Source organism: Tenebrio molitor, chromosome X, assembly GCF_963966145.1.
Source record: "Tenebrio molitor chromosome X, icTenMoli1.1, whole genome shotgun sequence".
Classification (NCBI taxonomy): domain Eukaryota; kingdom Metazoa; phylum Arthropoda; class Insecta; order Coleoptera; family Tenebrionidae; genus Tenebrio; species Tenebrio molitor.
The window spans coordinates 11,141,834-11,160,443 of NC_091055.1; the positions used below are offsets into that span (position 1 = coordinate 11,141,834).

At 37.0% G+C, this 18,610-nt stretch overlaps 1 protein-coding gene and 1 long non-coding RNA gene across 3 annotated transcripts; one reads left to right on the forward strand and one right to left on the reverse strand.

Annotated features, from left to right (window-relative positions):
* Positions 1-5,250: 5,250 nt before the first annotated feature.
* On the reverse strand, positions 5,251-10,154 carry LOC138139791 (uncharacterized). 2 transcript variants are annotated; one of them, XR_011162378.1, is made up of 4 exons: positions 9,961-10,154; positions 9,440-9,814; positions 9,308-9,385; positions 5,251-9,248 (listed from the first exon to the last, which is right to left on the reverse strand). It is a non-coding gene; the product is annotated as an uncharacterized lncRNA (long non-coding RNA). The 2 variants fall into 2 exon arrangements; XR_011162377.1 differs by having other exon boundaries at positions 9,440-10,154.
* Positions 10,155-10,750: 596 nt separating this feature from the next.
* Positions 10,751-15,295, forward strand: LOC138139790 (leucine-rich repeat protein SHOC-2). The gene is made up of 2 exons (XM_069060277.1): positions 10,751-11,109; positions 12,781-15,295. Exons 1-2 carry the CDS (start codon positions 10,960-10,962, stop codon positions 14,647-14,649), a joined length of 2,019 nt encoding a protein of 672 aa, XP_068916378.1. The 5' UTR covers positions 10,751-10,959; the 3' UTR covers positions 14,650-15,295.
* Positions 15,296-18,610: the final 3,315 nt, after the last annotated feature.

Here is an 18,610-nt window from a genome sequence, read left to right on the forward strand (position 1 = left end):
CAGATAAGCGGGAATAAAATTAGGCGGAGATGATCGATTATAGAAACAAGACCCGATTTGAATTTAAAATCATTTAACTATTGACTTTGGATAAAGCTTTTCTCGCTCTTAGAGGGCTTATCCTTGGTAAGTGGAAAGTGCGGTTCTCATCGAATCCACTTACTACTCATGGCGCGTTGTTGCGGGAAGGGCACTTCTTTATACACTATAAGTTTCTTACCCCATTACCTCACCGGGCGTTTCTTCAAATTCGCTAAACTAACAGAGACGTTTCGCTCAGACATGTGAGAATCGCTACAGGTACACCATCCTGTCATATGCAACTCGACTCAGACCTCACAATAGAAGGGCGCCCGCCATTCAATCTGTTTAAATCACCGTGAACACCTTCGAGGTGCAAATTAATCCCGAACGCGGAACAAAAATATCGCTCTTCAGACTTGAACGATTCCATGTAAACGAGGCGGATGGATGCCCGGGGGGCGGCAGCGGCAGCGGCAGCGGCGGCGTTCTGCCCCCGTTCGTTGCAGGTGTGTACGCGTGTGTGTGCTGATTGAACTCGACTCCGCGCAAAAATAATAAACGACGAAGGAGCGAACCACCCCTGTTAGTTTAGAGTCGCCGCTGATAACCCATCGTGCACACAGCTTTATTAAATGAAATAAGACGAATGCGCCGTTATCACTGATGATTGCCTCCGAACGGACTACTTTGGCAGCTTTCATTTTTGAGAATTAATTTCCTGTCAGCATTCTTTAAAAAGGGGAGACAAGCGCGGTGCATCTCAGCTAACCGCATATTGTTTGCTCTGTAGCTAATAAGAAAAACTCTAACTGCCGTTGCGGGACGTAGGGATGCCTATCACGAGTATATCTGTGCCGAGAAATTTAATTAAAATTCAATCAGAACGTAACGCGCTGGCATTTATCAGAGTGTTATCTCATTGGAGCTCTGCCTAAGAAAACATTTTAAAATAGTGAATTGTCAGTATCTGCATTGCCGCCGATAAAATTATGTGTCTTAAATGGAACAAGTAAAGTATGTTTACGAGATAAAACTGCTCCTTTTGGACATTTAGTCGTTGATGTCGCGCGAATATTAGGCTCTTTCATAATTGTAACATTTTATTACCTTAATTTCCTAGCCATTGATAAGGACCATTCCAAATCACTTTGTGAGCGTACACCTGCCCCGACAGTCAGACGGATTAATATTCGACGGGAAACCCTAAAAAAGAACAAACGTTCACTTCACTACACGGCGGCGAAATTAGAAACCGTTATGTAATAACTTATTTAATAACGACTACGGTAAAACTTCGATTATCTATCTATCTGCCCACCTTTCGGTCCTCCGTCTTCACCACGACCATCGTTTGCGATCGAAAACGTTTCAATCGTCATCGTCCAACAGCATCAAAGTTGGTTATAATATCGAGAAAAAAAATTGATCTTTTATTTGGCACGAACAGAAAAGTGTCCGTTTACTGACTCGCATAATTCTATTTGAGTGGCAGTAGTTGACTCGACGTTGACAAAAAAAATTAAGTCTTCTCAATGGGAATGGAATCATATCGCGGCATGTGTCGAAAGTATCAATGAATAATTGAATGTTCAGATTTTACAGTTAAATATAGAAAAGATATTTTAATATTTTATCAACGAAGGAAAAGGACATTTCATAATTTTTCCGGCTCATTAGCTTTCCGTATAGTCGTGACAGAACAATTATTTGGATTTTGAACAAAGCATATGTGTCTGATTTTCAATTAAGAAAATTACAGAAGAAAGTAAAAAGTGTCTGAAAAAAATAACTTGACATTAAATATTATTATAAAAAAATATTTTTAGAAGCACAAAAATAGAAAGGTAGCTAAAGTACGTTATTGCGCATACCAAACTGCCAGAGATTAATAATAATATGTATTTCAATGAACAAATCAAAAAATTCTGATGTTTCAAAATTTTTGGAAGAAGTTTTTTAAAGCAAGTTTAAATATTAAAAAATAAATATGTAATTTAATTGTCATTAAGAAAGGAATAAATGTCTGATTTGAAATTTTTTTGGGATGTATACAGGGTGAATTTAAATACATCACAATATGTCAACCGTTAGCATCTTCAGTAAGTGAATAAATCGAAAATGTAGTTAAATATTTTAAATTCATAAAGCCCAATTATTTAACTGAATCCATCCCGAACGAGACGCTTCTGAAAGTTCTAATAAATCGAAATATGAATATCCGAAAAAAACACTTTTTTCTAATTTGCTGTTTTAACAAAGCTGTTAACACATTCGTTTTGATGCGTTAATAAGCTATTAACACATCCGAAATCTAGGAACTTTTTTCAGTTGGTAACACACACTGCCAGCAGCAAATTGACTCTGGTATTCTTTAATTGCAATTTCACTGGCGAAAAATGATAATTATGTTTAGTCTAGATTCAAATTTAGAATTTTACTTTAAATGTTAACCATGAAATAAATGTGTCACCAACTGTCACAAAATTCCCTAAATTACCAAAATTGGTTTTATTTGTAAAAAACATGTATTTAATATGCAAATTAGAAAAACTCGTTTTATAAAGCACTCGTCATTTACAGGCATTCCTGCCTGCGGCAGTCGTGCTGCAAATCTGACTCGTGTCTTAAGATAAGTTTTATAAAACTCATGTTTTAATCTACTATAAATAGACAGAGCCTCAAAAACGTGTAAGATTAAGAGTGAAAACTAAGTGAAAGGAAAAGTCAAAGCAAAAACCATAACTAAACAGTAACATACGTTCGATTAAAAAAATTGTTCACGCCTGTGCCCTTCGATGTAGATTGTCCAGAACGCTTGCAAACTTTGCTGCATCGTCCCAGATTTGTGCTGCTGAATATGGGTTTCGGCTACTAAAATCCCCGTTAACAACACTATTCGCAAAAAATCAGGTTGAAGGACGCACTTCTGAATCGCCTACTCACAGAACTCTTGCCGGCGAATGTAATCGTTTGGTTGCAATGCTTGCACCCGCTGAACATGATAGGGGTACAACCCTTGCACAAAATGAGAAACCTGAAATTCACGAACTAACTGCCGGGTACTTTATTAGAAAAGAAAAAAGTGCCCAAATTATCATCTAGTCAAATATAAATTTGTATAAAATACAGTGTACTCTCTCTTAAGCGGACACCCGCGGTTCCTGAAATTGTGTCCGCTTAATAGAGGTGTCCGTTCAAGAGGAATTTCTTTCTTAATATGTAATACATATGTATGCATATCATAATTAATCTTTTGGCCAGTGAAACAGAAAATTTTGGTAATGCAACTACTCAGCAATTTCTTTCGCCTTTGATCTTATTAGAGGTCCTGACAAGGGAATACTTTTGTTTCTTGCTTTAACAAATAATTCGTCGATGTTAAATTCTTCCGTTTTCAAAAATCTTCTTTTTTCTGTGACGTACTTACTCATTGGAATTCCACTTCTGTAAAATTCATCCCTTTTGCGTATAATGTTTGCCGCCTGTGTTTTTCCAATTTGAAATTTACCGGCTAGAACACGAACACTATCTTTTTGTTTATCAAAAAACTCAACTACATTTATTTTTTCTTTAAGCGTAAGAATTCGTTTTTTTGGTAGCTACATGTTTGCTTGGTCGAGTAAAACTACTGCACGGAGTTCTTAGGCCGTTCTGTTTCCACCCGTCAATATATATAATACTTCAGAGGAAATCGCGAGGTTCTTACATTTTCACAACACAGACTGTCCGCATAAGAGAGGTTCATGAGACGTTAAATACCGCAATTCACTGTCCGTGTCCAGTTAATAGGGTTTATTAGCAAAGCCACACATATTTTATCGGTCCCTCAAAAAGTGTCCGCTTAAGAGAGATGTCCGCTTATGAGAAGTGGCCGCAAAGATGTACACTGTAACTTTGCATTTTATCCAGAATTCGGTAACAGTAGATTTTGTGGAGATACTCGTATTAAGTAAATAAAAAATGTCCTGACTATAACATTTACTTATCATAATTCCATATTCCAGTGGCAAAAACAGACCAGGTGTTTAAATCACAGCCAAATATTGGAAAAAATTAACAAATAAATAATTTGGCATTATACATATTAGTAAGAGAGGAACAGTTGTCTGATTTTTAATTTTGTAGAGATATGTACTAGGTGAGGGTCTAAATGATGGAATTGCAGAAATGAAGATCCAGTAAACACACGATGGTTCACACCAAATGTTCAAGAAAATTAAATTTTATTAAGTATCAAAGGTTCAAAGTGATTTTTTTACTTTGTTGTGCAGCACTAAATAGAAAAATATCCAATTTACCACTTTGCACACAGTGAAGTATCTTTAGGCACTAATTGTTGAGACCGTCTCGTTCTTAATTTGACCTTTCGTCAAAAAACGGTGGTGCCCTAAATAAATAATATACAGTGTGAACATAAAGTTTGGAACAAAATTCATAGTAGCGTTATGTAATGTTTTTTGGAAAATTGCTCGGACCGGTCGATTTTGTTTTGAAAAATGCCATCCTGTGACGTACAACTTGTTTAAATGACGTCATTGGTTTTTGCGCAATGACGTCATCACCAATTTTTTTAAATGGCAACCCCCCTTTTTTCATCTCTTTTTGATAGACCTTCCTACGACCTAAACGATGAATGAAAAAAATTGGTACCTTACATAACAATTTTTTTTTGAGGAAATGGCAAATTTTATTTTTTAAAATTAATATAATTTTTAATGTAAAAATTTTAATTGACCTCAAACAAATACAAACAACCATCTAAGGTTAACAATAAAGTTTAACGCAAATGTTGAAATTATTCCCTGCCAACCATTTGGCACTTACCGACACTTTGTACACTGCGCTCAATAATATCAGGGCTTTTCGTTCCATTTTAGAGCTAATTCGCTGCAGTAAATCTTCTAAATTGTTTCGTCGATTAAAATAAACCTTCTGTTTTAAATAGTATGCAAAAAAAAATTACATTAAATTTTTGAAATAAAAATTGCAATTTTCTCAAAAAAATTGTTATGTAAGGTACCAATTTTTTTTCATTCGTCGTTTAGGTAGTAGAAGGGTCTATCAAAAAGAGAAGAAAAAAGTGGGGGTTGTCATTTAAAAAAATTGGTGATGTCATTGCGCAAAAAGCAGTGACGTCATTTAAATAAGTTGTATGTCACAGGATGGCATTTTTCAAAATAAAATCGACCTGTCCGAGTTACGTTATTATAATACATAATAATAATAATAATAATAATATATTTCCCAACAGACCATACAGTCCATAAAAAGGATACACAAATCTATCGTAACATCGTATCAGAAAATACAAAGAAAAATACTAAAAAGAGAACCCTACAAGAAACAGGATAAAGACAATAATACAATAATAACTTAATTACTATACATTATTAATTACATTATGAATTTTGTTCCAAACTTTATATTCACACTGTATAATACGAGTACATAAATAAAAAAAAGCAAACTGTTTTTAAAAGAAGAATTCCTTCTGAAGTGATTAGGTCGCAACTTCCCACTTCAGAGGAACTTTTTCGAACATAGCCCTGTATATACACTATCAACTGAAGAAAAGTATTTTATTCCATTTTACTACATTTTTATAAAAACCTGCTTCTACAAAAACAGTATTTATATAGGTATTTTTTTTTTGTCGGAAACTTGTAATTTTTATTGCACTAAATAAATTAAATCAGGTCACATAGCACACACGATTAATTCTATTATCAATTAATTCCTGATGTATTGAATTGTCATCGGAATTACGGTTGTGTGCAAAGTTTCATATTAATCGGATATGTGGAAGTAGGTCAAAATTGGATTACATGATTTGACCCAAACTAAGTAACTATGTAATAACAAATGAAATTAAAAAAGCTTGGATTACAAGATTTGACCCTAACTAACTAAGTAACTAACTAAGAAATAAAGTTAAATATACGTTTATAAGAAGCTTTCAAATGATTTGTTTATACGCATTGAACACAAGGACTGTTCAGTTGTTATTAAAGTTATTGTCAAAAATAGTTGACATTTTCATTTTATCAATAATATGAAAAATAAAAAAAATACGATACTTTTGTGTGGTGTGAAGCTGTACCTGCTAAATACAAAAGGATCTGAACTACCCACCTTCTTATTCATTGCAAACTGCCTACGCATAGATTGTCTTTCACTAATATTAAAAAAATAATACCTACTAATGATTTGTGTTTTATCAAGAACAAACGAAAAAAATATCTAATTGCTGTATTTTTTGCATTGAATGTGAAATAAAAAATGGTATCACATTTAGGTATTAGGTATTAAAAATCAAACAAAGAACATCATCTTTTTACGGTATCTGTCCAGTAGTTCAAATATTACAAACAAATATTGAAAATAATGATAATTTGATATTTTACGAAAAACAAACAATTTTTTAATGTAGATGAACTTGCAAGGACTCAAATTAGACAGTGTGGATTGTAACATCTCTAACGCTAGTATTATAATATAATATTTGCAAAATATGTGCCGTGATATGATAACAATACAATAATATCGTGATTTATTTGCAACCTGATTACGAAGAATCACAAGAACAACTCAAAAAATAACAGATCGTGAAACGTACGTGTATACCAAGAGACGAAAAACGCAACGCAAGCTTTAGCGTTTAGAGGGTACAACTCACGTTTCACGCGACGCACTCTAAGACAATACGTTTTTTTTTTATCAAATAATCGATGAATTAATTGTAGAAATTGCGGAATCTCGTGAGCGAGGACGTTCTCGTGTTGTGTAGTTTGTTTCGTATCTGTTCTGTTGGTGTGAAGAAGAAGTCGTCGAAAAATGTAACCGGCTTGGTAGTCTTGCTTGGCACATAGGCAACTCAGATAACGTCGCGGCAGCATATAAAGCTCACATACAAAATGAAATATGCTTGTCTTTGTCGCGAGTTCGCGTTGGAAGTGATATATGCAGTGGAGTATTATTTCGCGGGGAGGTTAGACTTAGCTGTTGGTATCTTTTGGTGTGTTTAATGGTTATTGCCGATTGCGGCGCGCCGTATATGAGAGATTAACGCAGATAGGAAATAAAATATGGGCACGGTAAGGTCTTCGGGGCTCCCCGAAGCGGTCCGGTGGACGACGTTCGAGACGCACCTGTTTCGGTTTTCCGGTATCAATCCCAAGATGCATGGCCTATAGAATCTTAATTAATTTCGAAGCCGTAATCTCGACCAATTAAACGGCAATTTCTTGGCAAACATAAAGGATTTTTGCGAGGAACGGCGAGGAACGAAACGGAACCGGGAAATACCGCCATAACTCATCTATCCTATAAGATTACTGATCTTTAATCCCCTTCCTTTCCCGCTCTTCTCTCTTTAGCGAGCCGCGCACTCCTAAAAGTTGAGATTTACGGCGCTCTCGGAATTATATTGTTGGCTTGCACAGCAGCGCCGAACGCGCTGCAGTTAGCTAGGAATTATTATGATATATCTAGACGAAATCGCTACCACCTAGTAGAAGACATCATTAGATAGAGAGCAGTGGTGCTGGAGCTTATCTGAGCGTTCCGACGGGGCAGCGGCTGGCTACGAAGAACGGCTCATGCGGCATTACGTTAGATAGGGAGGATATAAAATATGGCGTCCTTTCATGAATCTTATTAAGATATCCGTAACACCCGACGATACCGAGTTATGCGCGACGGAGAGAGACACGCTCTCGCGAACTTATGAAGAAAGGAGTAGGTGTATAATCCTTATAGCTACACCGCTATATATCATGCCTAAGTCCTGTAAGGAAAACAGGATAGATATTTATAAGTTACGAGCCTCTCTCGCGGACTGTTTATTTAACTCAATAATCGTTTATCACAATGATCAGCGAGTCCCAGCTACTACTCGTACTATTCTCTGACCTCCTAATCTTCTCTTCCTTTCAGGGAGAGATGGGGATGAGGATGAGTGAGTCGTTTTTCGGGAGCGGCACCGCAGTCCGTCCGTCGAGTCCTCACGTACGTGGAAGGCAAAGCTCCACTAATTACTGTCTAATGAGGATTTATAGAAACGCTTAAGTACTAGATGTCCCATAAATCGATATAAGGCGTCTTGGAAGTGTAAGAGGTAGTCAGCCACCGATAATCCGGACATCGCATAAATATGATCAAGTGTGAAGCTGGGGCCGTAAGTAGTAAGCCCGGCTTAGAGTTTGGCGTGTCCCCGGTGAGCAGCTGAGACGACAGACGGGCGCGAAAAACGATCTACCGCCTAACTTTAGCGAACGTAAGCGCCTCTTTATTGATTGCGAATTAAGGTCGGAAAATTAAAAACAAGAAGAAGTGGAGGAGAAGGAGGCGAAACCGGAGGAATCAGCGCGGGTTTTAAATCGGGATGAGCCGAGCAACAGGTTAGGCTCGGGGCCCGGCTCAGGATCAGCACTGCGGAAAAGATTAATTCGAGGAAAGCGTCGGTGGTGTGGTCGCAGCTCTAGACGCGTAATTGGCCATTAAGGGTTATTTTATGCCGGCGCAAAGTGGTGTGTATGTGGTCAGATAGGCACCCCCGACTCCTTTGCCGCAACTTCTAAGTATCCGGACTCGGTTTAGACTTTGTCGGTTATAATTAGTTGAAAGCGTAGTTCTCTTTGGTGGACCCAAGATGTATTGACGGACCGGTATTAATTCCTTCTGAGTCAACTTCTTGAATGACCACAAACCGCCCTAAACGCCGACGACGATACCAATTAGTCGGCGTTCTTGGCTGCCACCTGAAAGAGGTGAGCCAGCCCTTTCAGCATTAGGCTCCCGGGGGCTTGCGATACGGACACACAAAGATAATGCCCCGGCCGGGGTGAACTGTATCCGCCTATCCGCGCGCTGTTTGCGGTTCGATTGAAATCGTTCGAAAGCCACTCCACTTGTCATCCGCGGCGGCCTCCCTCCCCCAGACTCCGCCACCAGATCAGGCTCCAGATAAAGCCGTATCGAAACAAGAGATTACACGTGCACCCGCTCCGCCGACGTTCGCTTAAGAGCCTCCCAAGGGCTGACATGGATCAAAATACGCACCAGTATCACTCCGATGCCGAATCAAACAATAATCTTAAGTGGACCGACAACAGAACTTTACAACACCAAAACAAACCAACATTTCGATCGTTTCCAATCCCATAACGGCACATCAAATATTCAAGACCATTCTGCACGACCTCCTCCTGATACATCCGATCCGGCTAGTAATCAAAATTGAATTTCTCTCTTATCCACCTGACTGACTGACTGACTGACTTACTTGACTCACTCCCGCATTAAGAAAAGGTCCCAGATTTAGCTCCTGGTCAATATAGGATAGAATTTAAATTTGCTGATTCTGAAATACTGCAAATTGCTACCGATACATACTAAATTCATCCAACTCTCCTACCAATAAATCGCAAATTCCCTCGCACATCATTACACCCATTTCATCAATCTTAAACACGTTATTAACATCATCGTAAAACATATATTCCTAAAATGACTCTAATTAAATGACGCCGTTCAAGGTAATTACTAAACTACATAAAATTTATGTTTACTCTAATCGCTACACAACACACAACAAATACAAACAATCTGACACTCTCACCAACATTTTTACTTCCACTCTTCCACAGACAACATCCTCGCCAACAAAATCTACATCATTGGTGAAGCACAATTCAATTTATTTAATCCTAGTAACAATTATGCAAATACATTTAAAAAATACTCCACTTGTGTACGTTCATCGTCTGCGACCTTGCCGCTGTTGGCTTCTCTAGAAAGAAAATTGGTGTTTACGATGGGGATATAATTGTTTATCACCTTAACTTGGTCAAAGATTAATTGCTATAGCGTTGCCACTTTGTAATTAAATGATATGCATGGGCAGCAGATAAATCCAAGGTTTTGGGACGAACTTACCACCGATTGGGTGCGACTAATGTGCAAAAATAATTAACTTGTTTCGTAATTTGACAGATTGACCGACAACAGATGACAGCAACGGCGGAACGGTTGCTAAAACCTCATTGCAAAAATTAAGTACACAGGTCTCACTGTTGCAAAGGGTAAAGTTAATTTCGAAAATTACGAATCGTCAATGATAAAGCGGGGGCGATAACAGGACATTCTCGAAGCGTCATGCTTGTAGGAACAACGATAAAAAAGAATTTCGAAAATTTCCGAGAATCTAGAAACCTGTGATTTTATCACAACCAGATTTTGCAACAAACTGATTTTTTGTTAATAGGTTTTTTGAACTTTATCGTTGTCACACCTTACTGTGTACAAATTTATTTCGAATGAAAATATATTATTATTATTTTAGAGTAGCAGTAATGAACACGATGGAACCATAAAAGCGTCGACCTGTGTATTGCACTACTATCAGTATATCAATGTAAATTGCTCAATATTTTTTTATCCAGATTACGACCGATTGCCAATTCAGAACAGGTGTAACCGCAGGAAGTCTCAAGTAAACAAGAGAAATATCAAGATTTGATTTGCACCAGCGCTAATAACAAACCATTTAAACAATGTGACTGTAAGAAAAAAATATTTATGGCACCGTTACGCATACTAATTTAAATATGACTGATGGCCGGGTAATAAAATAATTTAATTGTTGTAGCTTATGTGAAGGAAAAACATTTTGGGTGGTAATGTGTCTTACACTGTTGCTTTAAAGGTAGCTTTCCTCTTATCTCTAAAACAATTCGTTATCAATATAATCATTGTTGACTCAGTTTAGATATGATGTTACAACCTTCATCCACACCAAACTTGTACTGTAGATATACTACAATGGTGTTGCTACATAATTTTGACTTTTTAAAAATATGGATGTAAACGATTAGCGGTCAGTGTGCGTAGCAATATCCATGTCTTGTGAAAATTCGACAATTGACCGATTTTACCATGAGGGGTGTAGTGTGGTGTCTCTTAACTTTAGTACCGATTGCAGTTAGGTCTTATCCAACGTGTCCCCAACAATGTTTCTGTCCCCGGAACTTCACCGACTGTAAATACAACTCCTTGACGAGTCTACCTGACGGACTCGACCCAAATGTAAGTACTTTGTAGATATTTTTGAGAGCTCGTCCATTTTTATCCCGGTCGTGTTTACAGTCTTAATCGGAACATGTCGCTTTGGCACGTTCCCACTAGATGGCTGATCCTCCTCGATCGCAAATAGTAAGGACGAAAACTTGCAAAAAACGGAAAACCGCGCGACGTTAAACAAAATTGCCACCTCTTAAAGCCCAATTAAATGAATTAACATATATTTCGCCGTTCGACATTATCACTCGTTAAACTAGACAACCTTGTCACCGAAGGACTTTATTATTAACGCAATGTCCAAAGTGCTGCGATGTAAAAAATGACAGTTTGGAAATTACATTAGCAAATCTCCTGATCCGTATGGATCCATCGAAACTCCTAATCGGATCCATTTTTACATTGATTTGTACAAACAATTTATTTTGATCAACGAATTTATAAATAACATCCCATTTACGGTGGAATTAAGACGTCACAATAGTAATTATGATTTTTTACAGCTGGTTCTGCTACCTACTATTATGCTGTAAAAGACACGGTTAGTCGACACTAATCGACCATTTATAAACTTAAAACTTTATAAATGACGCAAATTTTGTTTATTACTATTTTTAAACTTGCGCACAGTAGCGTGCAAACTTGACGAGCTATTCCTGAATTGTAATGTAATAACAATCTTACTTATCTAATTAAAAAGATGAGTGATAAAAGAGTTGCTCACATTATCAAATATTGTTTCCATCCTGTTATATCTGCCAATTATATATGCGTGAATGATTCCCACTGACAAACCTATTATATTATGAATAAAGGGAATCATTACAATAGATTTGACAAGCTTTTTACTCTAGGTGCACAGACACGTGACGACGACGGCCTAATTACCGTCTGCAAAACATATCAATTCTCTCGAATTAACTTTCCATCAAAAAAACTATTTACTCAACATTTCACAATGCCACCCAAATCATTCGTTCACCTTTACTCCGCATTTTTTAAACATGTAATTATTGATAATCATCACGAACTTATTTTAATTTATTTTTAACTCGAAGAACAAATAATTATTCTTCAGTTATCTTATCCCATTCTTATAAAGCATGCCACATCTTTTAACCTTTACATTTCCGTTCTCCTTTAACCGACATGCAATTACAATATCATTATATCGGTCACTAGTATTCTCAATACCTGCAAGTTTCTAAACTGAAGATAACTACTAATTGCTCTTAGGAGACTGCACTTCTTAATAAAAAATTCGTCACACACCTTTCATCTCTCCTTGATCGGTTCTCATCTCTTATGGAAACAACAATTCAAGAAATAAAGTCACGTTTTCATATTTGCAAAAATTTCAGAAAACGATGATCGCAACAACAGAGTAAAGACCATATTGCCTATAAATATACAAATTCGTTATTGCGATTCCTATTTTGATCATACTTAGTCATTAACAATTTTTTAGATCATTTGTGAGATATTTTTCAAGTGAATAATTTTTTTTAGAAACCGGAGTTGTTAAATAATTGAGAATTGTTGTCAGCTGGTGTAATTGTGTTGCCTCGTGTAGTTTCACAATTTTACCGTAATTTATAAAGTTTAGGCCTCTAATTTATTGCAACTTTCACTTTAAAGAAAACGCTTTTATGACTTGTATTAATTAAGCTATTTTTGCAGGTAACAGTTCTGGATCTGTCCTACAACGAATTTCAAGTTTTTCCTGAGGATATAAATTATTACACCAACTTAAGATCGTTAAATCTGTCACATAACAAGATACAAAGTCTCGGAGTTGGAACCTTTGGACAACTGAGAAATCTGGAATTGTTGGACTTGACTTACAACATGTTTAGCGACTGGATGGATATAAGATCAAACATTTTTACGTCGACAAAGAAACTGTATTTTTTGGATTTTTCACATAATCCTCTTCGCAGCTTACCAGGAGAGAAAAATCCACTACAAATCGTTTCTTTGCGTATATTACGTCTGAATAATTGTTCGATAGAAAATTTGAATAACAAAATCTTAGAAAAGCTGCCAAATCTAACAGAATTGCATCTCGCAGGCAATCCGATCAGATCTCTTCGAACCAGTTTTGTCTCGCACAGTCTCAAATTTATCGATTTAAGTAGGTGCCAATTGCAGCATATCAGTCCTTTGGCCTTTACTAATCTAACAGCTCTGGAAACGATGTACATGTACAAAAATACAAATCTGACGAAGTTCTTTTGCAACTCTGAGAGTCTGAGATATCTAGATTTGTCTCTCTGTAATCTACGGGTGGTCCCTAGTGGAAATCTTCCACAAGTCTATGAAGCTAATTTCCACGGAAATAATTTCCAAAGAATTCCAAATTACAGTTTTATTAATTATACCAATCTGCAGGCTCTAGTTTTGTCGTACAATGCCATAGACGACATACAGGAAAGTGCTTTTGTTGGATTATCCAAAGTGGAAAGGATTGATTTGTCGCAAAATAGGTTGCGCGAGATTGATCGTACCTTATTTGAGACAACCGAAAATCTAAAATTTTTGAACTTGTCCAGAAACTACATCAGCAAGGTTCCGAGTCTTATCAGCGACTCTTTGAAGGCGCTAGATTTGAGTTCTTGTGAGATACACGCGGTCGACCGTGACTGTTTGTCTTTAATGCCCAATTTAAAAATATTGAATCTGTCAAAAAATATAATTTCGCGTCTTCCGGACTACCTGCAAGGTGACAGTTTGAATACTTTGGACGTCAGTTTATGTCGAATCGAGAACGTCAATAACAAGACCTTCGCGGCGCTGATATCTTTGCGGAACTTGTACTTGTTTGGAAATCGCTTGACTTCGGTATCTCCAGAGAGTTTCTTGCAAGTGTCACAACTGGACATCTCTGACAACCTGTGGGCATGCGATTGCGCAAAACTGAAAGAGCTGTACACTTGGTTGACCAAAACTGGGAAACGTATAGAGAATTTGTATTGTCAGACGCCCGACGTGTACGAAGGCCAGCCTTGGTCTGTGGCATGCCAGAAGGAATGGACACCGGAAGCGAACCGCAGCGATTCCGTTTGGTGGTACACCACTGGTCTCATCATCACCGTTTTCCTGATCCTGTTTGTGATCCTCGGCATGAGGAGGATGTACCTGTTGAAAGAGAAACGCATCAGACAAACCAACGAAGCCAGAAGAATCGAAGAACGGGAGAGTCTCCGTCGGATGCAGCGCATGCAGGCGGAAGTCCGCGAAGAAGCCAGCAGGAACGCCCCCGACCCCAGAGAGCTGCAGACCCCGCCGTCGTACAACGAGGCCTTGCTGATGCCGAGACTTGACGCCTCTCATCCGAGTCTTGCGGGCAGCTTGCACAGCATAGCTTCCAAACATAGCCTGCACGGCAGCCTTCCCGATGTGGCCAAGAGAAGTAGACCTAGACGACACCGGAGAAGGAGGAAGTCGGATTCTTCCGAAGGTCAACGTGCGTGCCGGGTCGTCGTCGACTCTGACAGCTCAGACTCTGAACGACCGCAACCTCGCACAACGTTAGAAAGTGATTTTTGAAATGCTCACGTTGACTGATACTCTCCGGTATGATCAAAAATGATCCGTCAGTCAGAACTTAGCTAGTCCGGTAATTACTTGCTTATCTAACGGCTTCTGACACAGACTCACCAATAAATTATTTGTCAGTCACGTGGTCAACGAAGGGTGCAGTGTGAGATTTATAGTCCTCGAGATAAGTCACAATGTAATAATAACAATTCTTTGTACTGAGCAGTGTTTCGTCAAGTACCGTAGACGATATCTTCTGCCTGAGGTACGAACGTGTAACGCAAGTAATAAAAATACCTTTAGGTTAAAAATTGTATTTTACTCTCTACCTTAGTCTAATGGTTTGTAATGTGTGCCTAGAAGAGGCAAGACTGATAGACATTTTTTGGACAGTCTGACTCTCACCTGTCAAAATGTAAACCTTGCCACACAGTATTTATGTCATGACTCGGTCAAAATTATTGTAACAATATTGTAAATAAGTTAGTCTAGTAAAAGTGAAATCATTTTCGAGGTTCCAGTGAAAAAGTGAAATTGTTGCCTAAAATACCAAACAAACATAATATTAGTAATGCTCGACGTCACATTCAACCGTGGGTAGTCGAGTTGTTTGTTGAGAATTTTTCGAAATAAATACACACGTAAACTTGCAAAACTTGCTTTATTTGACATATGAGGTGTGTTTAGTGGAAATGGGAATCGTTACACGAAGCGAGAATAGTTTGAGTAATGGAGCGTTAAATAAGCAATGTAATATGACAATTTGAAATATTTTTATTGATAAGTCCGGAAATCTAATACCCGCGTTCAAGCAAATCACCTTATTAAACACGTGAGGTCTTGTTGCGTAAAAAGAGGAATTTGTATCAAGGTTTTTCAGCGTAAGTAATGGTGAAAACAATTTAGGAATTACCGCTGGCTGATCAAGCGTAAAATTGGTAGTGTAGTTGCACCCTTAGTGATACCGTATAGAATGTAAAGTGTTTAGGTCAATACTAACAATAATTATAATTGATTCGCGTTAAAATGGCGAACCTTGATCGACACGACCAAATCAAATTCTTCGCAAAATAAAACAATGATGGAGAAAATATTGTTTGTGGACAAAAAAAATACAATTTCGTGTTTATCGCCAATAATTGAATTATTGAAAGAATCCAGTTTAAACTTCATGATGTAATTATTGATAATTCGGTTGCGATACAGCCACGATTGACTTTTAATGCACGATTTAAAAATTAACACCAGAATGCAAAGATAGTTTTTAAACATTTAAAAACTTTTATCTCAACGAAATGTCAATGTCGCTTGTTTTTTGCAATAATTGTACAATTCGCCACTTGTCTCTAAATTGACGACAAAACAATGCACATATGACCTTGTGTGCAGAAATATGAGTCTAACTGTTTCAATAAGAGGATGTGCTGTGTTGTATATTTTTGGAAAAGTGTCATATCCCTATTCGTACACAGTCTTGATTAAGATACATAATATAAATATTTTTTTTAAATAGAGAACATTTTCAAATTTATTTTAGTTTTTATCTTGGGATCCGAATTGGTACAAAACGTGTCACACGAGTCTTGTGGGATCAGTATTAATGCAGTTTGCATTATTTTCCATAAATTTGTTTCGTAGGATAATGTTAATTAAAAACTGGTTAAATTTTAGGTTAAAATTCAAAAACCTTGTCAGAAATCTGCAAATTTCCTAATTAAGTAACACTTAGAAAACGTGATAACGATAATGATATGTATTAATCGACTGATCTCATAACCAGCCAAAAATTGTACTCGATTATCGATTTTTGATAAAAATGGAGTGTGTATTCATCATTTTCGCTTAATCACGAAGAAAAGTATGTAGTTGATTAATTTGACACGAATTTGTTTGTTTAGGTATTCAATCGGTTTATTAAGTAAAAATAATAAAAACAGTGTAGCGCGTATCGATATATCGGAAACGATTGGCAGTACTTGTACATTTGCTACTATTCAAAACAAGTGAAACATACGAAACAGGTCAATAGGTAGAAATAACACCAAACTGAATACGTTTTGGTTATTAAATGCGAAATTTAAACAGTGTCGAGTCATCGCGATTCGTCATATAATTTAGATAAGAGTAATTATACAAAGATAACGCAATGAATTATAAATAATGTTAATGTACATCTGCAGAATGTAAAATTTTTCAAAACTACTGTCTACAATTGAAGTGCAAGACTACTTCACAATAAATTTTGTTACAAGGTTCGGGTTGAAAATAACAAAACCCTAACCTTGCCACTTTCAATAGACATAAAAATAATATTTGTTTGAAAATAGCTAATGGAATTGTAACCGCAGACGTAAACTACTACTAAGAATGGGTATATACACGATTTTCGTGTGTTTACAACGCAGTTAGCTTAACTATTTTCAAATTAATTCATTTCTGACGTTAAAAAATTTACAGAATGTACGGTGTAATCGAGCGCGGCTAGCGCTTAAAAGTCAAATGTGAAGGTGTAAAATTGGTGAATTGACACACCCGAGAAAGAGAAGCTGAGCTGTATCAGTGCAAAAATTCACAATTTCCAGGAGTAGGTGAAATTGTGTTGTCACGTGATCTAACTGTGAAGCGTTTAATCTTAAGAGCGCAATCCTTTGAAGATTAACATCGCAAGTCATGTCGTACAAAGAAATGAAAGTTGATTGTGCTCATTTCGAGATTATTTGTCAAGCGATAGTGAAATAAATGTGAATCAAGAACAAAGTCGCTTTATCAGAGACAGTTTTATTTTATTTAATGTAAATAGAGTCGACTTAAAAAACTTCAACACACAAAATATGAAGCAGTAGTAAAATCGTGTTAAACAGCCAATTTGTGGTGTTAATTTGTTATTAATATTTTCATCGTTTTGTCGTAAACCAAAAGAGCTTGAATAAAACACTCCCATTTATAAAATTTTCGGGAGTCGTGGGTTAAAATGGTAACTGATGTCTATTTGTGGGCGCCGTTAGGGCCATTATTCCAAAGCTGGTTTGCATTTAAGTCAAGTGTAAAAATAGCCGTGATGGAGGATCTGGTTATGTTGTGACAACTTATCGTTCCTAGGTGCAATAATGACGTAATTGCGAAATCACTTCTGTTGTTGGTATTGTTGTGGCAGGTGTCTTTCGATTTTTCTAGTCATCGAATCTGTTTTACTTACATTTATCTGTCGTTCCTTGAAGCCGTACAGCGTGGTGAAAAAATATTACTTCTATTTACTCAAATTGTTGAATTGGGAAATGTTTATCTTCGGCCCGACGGTTACATAATCCACATTCAAAGTTCAAGTTTTCTTCTGTAATAAATAATTACATCTGGAATAAATTTACGGAAATGTCAAAGTTTAATCATGGAGCAGGTGGAAAAATTGAATTTTGTCGTTGTAGATGGTATTGTCGAAAATTGTCTTGACAAGTTTGTATAATGCGTCTTTGGGGTATACCCAGTGAGTCATGGCTGACGTGTCAGCTGGTGCAAAGGTACTATCAAATACTTGTGCCAACTATATAACAACTAACTGTCTCATTTTACTGCAAAATCTATTCAGATAAGATAAATTTCTCTCGAACCTTGACCTTTGTCAAATACCACATATCTCGATGGCTTTCGGCTCTAATCTTTTTACAAAATCCGAATCATCATATATCGATACCACTCACAATTTGTATTTTGTCGAATTTCGCGACAGTTTTCCATTTTGCATAATTAAACTGTCCGGTCATGTCGTCCATTGATGTCAAGTGGGTTTTTTCACACCTTTTACGTGTTCAAAAATTCCACGAGAGCGAGTCTCACATGTGGTCCCACTCTGACCTGCTTTTCAGTTTTCAATAAAATGTCCTCCAAAACTACCAGATCTTGGTTCACCGGAATTTTTGTGTGGTCGTCTGAAAACGCGTCAATCACAAGTCCTTCGACGTCATTCTTTAACATT